General features: G+C 42.2%; 1 protein-coding gene across 2 annotated transcripts; it reads left to right on the plus strand.

Moving 5' to 3' along the window:
* Positions 1–1,978: 1,978 nt before the first annotated feature.
* On the plus strand, positions 1,979–6,927 carry LOC123170070 (bisdemethoxycurcumin synthase). 2 transcript variants are annotated; one of them, XM_044587913.1, is made up of 3 exons: positions 1,979–2,218; positions 2,962–3,185; positions 5,398–6,927. In XM_044587913.1, exons 2-3 carry the CDS (start codon positions 2,993–2,995, stop codon positions 6,396–6,398), a joined length of 1,194 nt encoding a protein of 397 aa, XP_044443848.1. In that variant the 5' UTR covers positions 1,979–2,218; positions 2,962–2,992; the 3' UTR covers positions 6,399–6,927. The 2 variants fall into 2 exon arrangements, with proteins under 2 accessions (XP_044443848.1, XP_044443849.1); XM_044587914.1 differs by having other exon boundaries at positions 2,096–2,223; positions 2,968–3,185.
* The last annotated feature ends 393 nt before the right edge of the window (positions 6,928–7,320 follow it).

Raw genomic sequence — 7,320 nt, forward strand, 5'->3', positions numbered from 1 at the left:
AATAATTTGTAAAAGAAGGTACCAACATACAATTATGGGTTACTAGAATCATATCGTAACACGTCTGCAGCAACGTAAACCTATATGTTACCGTGTTAATATATTGTAACACATTTTCAGATCTTACCGAGTATGTGTTATCAGCAAACCCTGCAACTCAAATGATATGTTACTGTTGTTTTACTTGTTACACGTTTTGTGATTTGTTACATCGCTGTGTTACTTAAAAACTGTTTTGTTGTAGTGTATCAAAGTTCATACCTCATCTGAAATAAATAAATAAAGTTTACTGGGTGCTTGGAAAAAACACTCGGCAAAGATGAACAATGCTAATGGCTGACTTATTTTAACATAGTGCCTGCAGAAAAACAATCGTTAATGATGGTCGCGCTATCACCCTGCTGTCAATCACGGTGAGTAGGGACACTTGGTGTTTTGTTTGCTGAATGTCTTAGGGGCTCTTTGGATGGGAGCCATCGCCCGCCCTGCCAATATACAGGTGTTGACCAAGGCGTCACTACTTGTTTGGATGTAGACCACAATTTTGGCACGCCAGCAGGCTTCAGCCGTTCCTCTCTACCTTTTGCGCCAAATCACGGGCGGAACGGGGGCGGCCGAATAGGCCGCCAATTATTTGGCGTGCCCATGACGCCAACGATTTGGCGGGGCGGGGCGGGGCAGAAACCAAACAACCCCTTAGACTTTATACAGTGTCACTGGTTGGAGACTCTGTAAAGCATCGGCCTTACTACCAAGTGTTTTGCATTTAACTTCGTGTGTTGTTTGCCCAATGCCTTAGACTTTATAGAGTGTCATTGGTTCAAGACTCGGTAAAGCGTCGGCTATACCAAGTGTTTTGCATTTACCGGATGTTTTGGCTATCACTTGATTTAGGGTACAGAATTTATTGTGTCTTCGACAAAGTACACTCGGTAAATATTCTGACACTTGGTAAAGAGGACGATTCAGATAGTGTACTGAATGTAAGTGTACCCCTAAACGTATGGCGACTGCCATCATTCAAACCCTTCATAAGTAGATGAGTGAGCCAGCTTACCAAAAATGGACCTAGTTGGGAAGGTGGTCCACTATAATAACTGCGACAAAGGGGTAGTTGTTTCTGTCACGATAGGCATTATTTCATGCTATTAATAGCATGCAAATGCGGATAGGCAGATGGACGCGCGATAATAGAACTAAGCGAGTTTCCTTCTATTACCCTACTGAAGATGCATCCAAGGTTTGGAAGCCCATTTGCTCGCTTTCATATCCTCCATGCACTTAGAGAAAACATTACACGAAAAATGCTGTTGCGAAATGCATGACTTGTTTATTGAATCATTGCATCAACCAGTCGAGATAAAAAGAATTACAATGGAGGTCTAATTTATGCACACGCGTGTGTAGCTGGATGCTGAGCACTGCCATATGCCAAACTATTAATTTCCGCTAAAAAATAAAACTATTAATTAATCTGCAATTATAATGAGAAATAGATAGGGTTAACGAGTGCTAATGCTAACCCAAATCAAACCCTGTTGGCAGCAGGTGGTCACCCAACACGGACGGGTATTAAACGAGACGGATGGACAAGCATTGCTATGAATAGTCGATATATACGGATAGCTGCAACGGATGAAGGAACAAAAGTTAATGAAAACTGACCATGCACCCGTCAATAATTGGGAGGCAGACTACATCCACTTGGTCTCTTTCAAAGGATATATACTCATATTTCTTTCATGGAGAAATATTTCTTGCTAATCGGTTTGGATCGGCACTGGAGGGGAAGATAAGATAGTTACCTGACTGAGATATTATCCAAAGATCCAATGTCACATGTGACGCCAAGATTTCCCTATTTATAATCTATTAATTAGAGCCGCATGATTGCGAGGATCCAACGGTCTATATGTCGTGCTATTGCTACACTGGCATAACGTAAATTCTTATTAATAATGGCTGACAATGGTGTTGTTGGACGTGGAGAGCATTGAGCTACATCTACAAGTCCCATCCCTCGCATCCGCTGTTCAGGGGCCAGCCTTCTCTGCCCCGGTCCTTAAATACTGGTCACCTCCTCCTCCCATCCCTCGCATCTCTCTCGACCCACACAACCATTGTTCAGTCTTCTTCCTCATTTCCTCTCCTCTCCATTCCAGTGAATACTCAACAGATATTCTCAGCTTCGGAAGCGTGCACACAGGCAGGGAAGCAAGTAAGGTCCTACTTGTATATTAATTTGTCTCTTCAACAATGACTAGCAAGAAATGCCTTTTGTAATGTAACATTTTGTGATGAACTTTGAAGATATGATCATTTGGGATACTTACTACAGAAACAATTTAACAAGTTTTTTTTAATCCTTCATGGAGTAGATCGAACTGTATAAAATAGTTTGCATTATACAGTATAACTGAAATGGAGCTTTAACAAGTTTTTTTAATACTTCATGGAGTATATTCGTATAAAATAGTTTCCATACTAATAATATACTAAAATACTTCGTTGAGTATATTAGTATGGAAAAATGGAGCTTTAGTTTAGCTATATGATGAAGCGCATCCATGCAGCAGGCCACTGTCAGCAATAAACATTTTTAAGTCCAACGATCTGACTCTATAACTGAAACGAAAGCGACCAACAAAGAACATTCTTGCAGTTTTTCTTTTTCTTTTGAGCGGCATTCTAGCAGTTAAAACTAGAACAGAAATGCGACAGATTAAAAAACATAACATGGAAACTCTTTTTTTTTGTTAACTATTACCATTATAGACACTACATAGGGCGTAACAAATACGACGACTCTAGCTATTTGTAAGTGTAGTGACATGTAAAGTGCAATTGGGACTCTTGGGATCAAAATTTGGCTAGTTGACGGCTGCAGTAAAAGATGTGGGCCTTTCTTCCCACTTACTTATATCCGTCACCCGCTCTAATAAATTTGTCGGTCCTGGTCAGGTACAGGTGGGTGACTGCTCGCATCGACACCATGGCAAACACCACGGCCAACGCTCGCGAGATCCGGCGCTTGCAACGTGCGGATGGACCCGCGGCCATGCTGGCCATCGGCACGGCAAACCCACCAAACTGCGTGTCCCAGGACGAGTACCCCGAGTACTACTTCCGTGTCACCAAGAGCGAGCACCTCGCGGAGAAGCTGACTGACACACTCAAGATAATATGTAAGCTTACGTGCCAACTTCTCCCTCCGTAAGGAAACATACCACCTTTTAGATCACTGGTCTAGTGATCTCAGTCTGCCGGTACTGAATGTATCATAGGTAGTAATATTATGCATGTCAATTAGACAATTTTAACGAGGTGATATAGAATTAATTAAAGAAAAAGAGGGTTAAGTATCATATTATGATACCATATCATATTAAAAGATGTGTGCTACTATGTGTAATGCATGGCAAATAAATGAACTATCCTATGATACTGTACTAGCATATGATAGTATGCACTACGGATGTACTATCATATACTAATATCATATGCATGATACTACTATATGATACTTTTCATTACAACGAGCCTAAAAGATTTATATTGAAATACAGTATATTAATTTGCATATTACAAATCACACCTCCATATATCATTTGACTCTCAAGGCCTGCTACTCCCTCCTTTCCAGTTTATAGGGCTTATCTCAAAATTTTCATTTTTCCAATTTAAAGGGCTCATCTCCATCTCCTTTTGAGATTTCGAGGTGCATTAAATCTTCGCATGCAAGAATTAAAAAGAAACTCACCAATGCATGTAATGCTACTACTCATCTAGTGGCCAAGCATGCATGCACTGCAGTTAATCCTAATTAATGCATCAATTTAGTTTGATTAGTTTTGTAAAGCACGAGATACATTTCACCACTCACCATGTGCCTTAGGCTGGTCATAGTGGGGAGTAACTTAGACTAGTAACATGCATATATTACTAGTCTATGTTACTACCTCTATAGTGTATAGTATTATAGATTAAAGTTAATTACACTATTAATACATAAACTTGCACGGTGCGTACAAATTCATACATAAAGTTGTAAAATGACACAAATTAGCCCTATAACTTGTGTTTGGGGTACATTTAAATACATTTTCGTTAGTGGATGTTAACTCTCAGTTAACTTTGCCTACGTGGCATGCCAGCGAGGCCGGGCCCACACTCTCTTATTTGTGGGTCCGACCTGTAAGTTGCAAAAGAAGAATAAATAAAAAAATAAAATTGCGCAGCAACTGCAGCTGACGTGAGAAGTAGAAGTAGGTACCTATGTCTATATCACTTCCAGAGCTTTTCGTTTCTTCTCCCATAATTTTGGAAACCGAGCCGACTAGCCTTTCGGTTCTGATTTTTACCGGTCAGACCGCCGGTCTACTCGTCAATCAACTTGTTTCTAGGCACTAAATAAAAAGAAATCAAATACCACCAGTTTCTATAATTATTATTTTTTAGAAAATATTTTCTATAAATAATATTTTTTAGACAATAATATGGTATCTTGGGTGTGATGGTTATTGGGCCAAACCTGAAGGCGATTACTGTAACGACCTAGGATCGTATCAAAATCCATGTGGACTAACTTCTATTATAATTTATCTGCACGCGTATGGCTTATTCAGCGCCCTGGTTTTTACCCCGGTTTACAAAAAAAAGTCTATTCAGATGGTTCAAACTCGTTCAATAGTAGAATACGAAGAAACAAATTCTTGAACGTAGATAAAACAATTCTGCCGGTTCAAATAATAGAATGTGAAAATCTTTTGTTCCAGACCTTTCCTAAGATATATAAACATGTGTATCTAAATGCAACTAAGCAAACAGAAAGCGGCTCATTGGCTTGTGCAACACCCCCTATGCGGGAGCTTTTGAGATCGAGTTTAGGCAGCAACAGTGCTACATTATTCTTTTTTCTTTCTCTTTCTCACTTATAGGTGGGACCCACAAATAAGAGAGTGCGGGCCTGGCCTCGCTGGTGTGCCACGTAGGCAAAGTTAGCAGTGAGTTAACTGTCACTTACGGAAATGTATGTAGGGTTAATTTGTGTCATTTTTCAACTTTATGTATGAATTTGTACGCACCGTGCAAGTTTGTGTACTAATAGCGTAATTAACTCTATAGATTAGTATCATAGATGGTCTCATTTATTGCCATGCATGACACATAGTAGCATCACATTTATTATGTTACGGTATCTACCTATGTTACTATAATCATCTCTCTCTTCTTTAATTGTCTGCCACATAAGCATGTTTGCGAGTCCCAAATGCATGATACTACTTATGTTACCCCCACTATGACCAGCAGTTGATGAGATTTTAGATTTAAGCCCTACCAAAAAGGAGGGAGTATATATGTTTCCCTGTCCTAATTTTAATTAATTAATTAAATCAGGCGCGCTAACGGGGAACGAGAGGCGTTTCATTTACAACACGGAGAAAATGTTGAGCGCCCACCCCGAGTTCCTCGACCGCGCATTGCCGTCCCTCGAACAACGCCTCGCCATCGTTGCGGCCGCCGCTCCAGAGCTCCTTGCAGCAGCCGCGACCAAGGCCATCGCCATTTGGGGGCGTCCAGCCACCGACATCACCCACCTCGTCGTCGTCACCAACTCCGGAGCCGGAGCCCCAAGCGCTGACGTCCACTTGGCTACTCTTCTGGGCCTCCACCACAATGTCCGCCGCACGGTTCTCCACCTCAACGGCTGCTTCGCCGGCTGTTCTGCTCTGCGCTTGGCAAAGGACCTTGCCGAGAACAACCGCGGCGCGCGCGTCCTCGTGGCCTGCGTCGAGCTCATGAGTGTCGCCGGCTTCCGTGGCCCCGACCTAAGTGAAGACAGCGTCAACAACCTCATCAGGAACACAGTGTTCGGTGATGGCGCCGGCGCGGTGATCGTCGGTGCCGACCCCGTGGAGCCCGTCGAGCGCCCGCTCTTTGAGATGGTGTCCGCATCACAGACCGTGGTACCCAACACCTTGCAACTGCTGTCGACGGAGCTCAAGACCTACGGCCTCGATGGAAATGTTTCCACCAAACTGCCAAAACTGGTGGCAGACAGCATCAAGCAGTGTCTACTTGATTCGTTCGGTCCGCTTGGCATCGAGGTCAAATGGAATGACCTCTTCTGGGCGGTGCACCCTGGTGCCATTGCCATCTTGGACAAGATTGACAGGATTCTCCTGTTGGAGCCCGGGAAGCTGATGGCCAGCCGGACCGTTGCGCGAGAGTATGGGAACATGCTTAGTGCGACCATCATCTTCGTGCTCGACGAGCAACGTCGTCGAATGGAGGAGGAAGGAGAGTGGGCTGAGTGGGGGGCCATGGTGGGGTTTGGACCGGGTTTTACCATGGAGACAATGGTGCTTCAGGCCACCAGCAACCTCAAGAAAAAATAATTAGCACTTCATTCTGCTACAATAAGGCTATACCAGCATTCATGTTATTATCCATATCGATCCTTCAAATTTGGTGAGGCGTTTCAGAAATGACTACTATCTGTCGAAACAAAGTGAAGCTGGTGGAGACAAAAAAATCCTGGCAAAAAATGAAGAAGAAGATGGAGCGCCTGTGACCGAAGAAGAAGTTCCTTCCTTTTGGCTTATCGCTGTTCTTGCTCTTGCAGCTCCTGTTTACCTATCTTCAGTGGTTGGTCTGTAGTAATAGCTATGTTTATGTGCTCATGCTGTCGCTGGACTCGCTGGCTGTCTGTAGTAGTATAAGAAACATCTTAAATGTTGCTTCTCCTTTCCTGGGTACTACCAGCTGATGGTGGTCTGGAGCTCTTGTTGAGCTTCGCTTAGACCATGATCAGCTTGTCTGTCTAGGTGCCCCAGGGATATCCTAGTTTCTGTTTGTTTCCTGTGTAGTCGTTGTAACAAGACAATGGTGTTTTCTGATAATGGAGATCTTTTATCGAAAAATAAATCTAACGAAAGAAAGTACTCCCTCCGATCCAAAATTTGGGGAGGGAGTAATCATGTTCATAAGGTACGGTGTTGTGAGAATGTTAGCGACGTGTAAGATACAAGCAATCAAGGTTTACGATTTTGAAGTGCAAAAAATTTTGCTCACCCTCGAAATGATCAAATTTCTGAAATTTTCAAAATTATTTTAGACAAATCAACGAATTTTTTGTTTGAATTTGAATAATTGTAAAATACAATGTAGCACATAATTAATGTAGCTTTATATCGAACCTGATGGTTAGTCCGTTTTTAGTAAGCACTTGGCCACAGTTCGAATCTTGGATTTTTTTTTTTGCAGAAAATGTGCATTAGGTGCAAAAATAATTAAAATGTTTGTGCAACATGATACAAA

This window comes from Triticum aestivum, chromosome 7D (genome assembly GCF_018294505.1).
Source record: "Triticum aestivum cultivar Chinese Spring chromosome 7D, IWGSC CS RefSeq v2.1, whole genome shotgun sequence".
Taxonomy (NCBI): Eukaryota; Viridiplantae; Streptophyta; class Magnoliopsida; order Poales; family Poaceae; genus Triticum; species Triticum aestivum.

Coding starts and splice junctions, on each gene's coding strand:
- LOC123170070 (XM_044587913.1), top strand. CDS start 2,993: ATGGCAAACACCACGGCCAACGCTCGCGAGATCCGGCGCTTGCAACGT. Junction 3,186..5,397: donor TGACACACTCAAGATAATAT/GTAAGCTTACGT, acceptor TAATTAAATCAG/GCGCGCTAACGGGGAACGAG.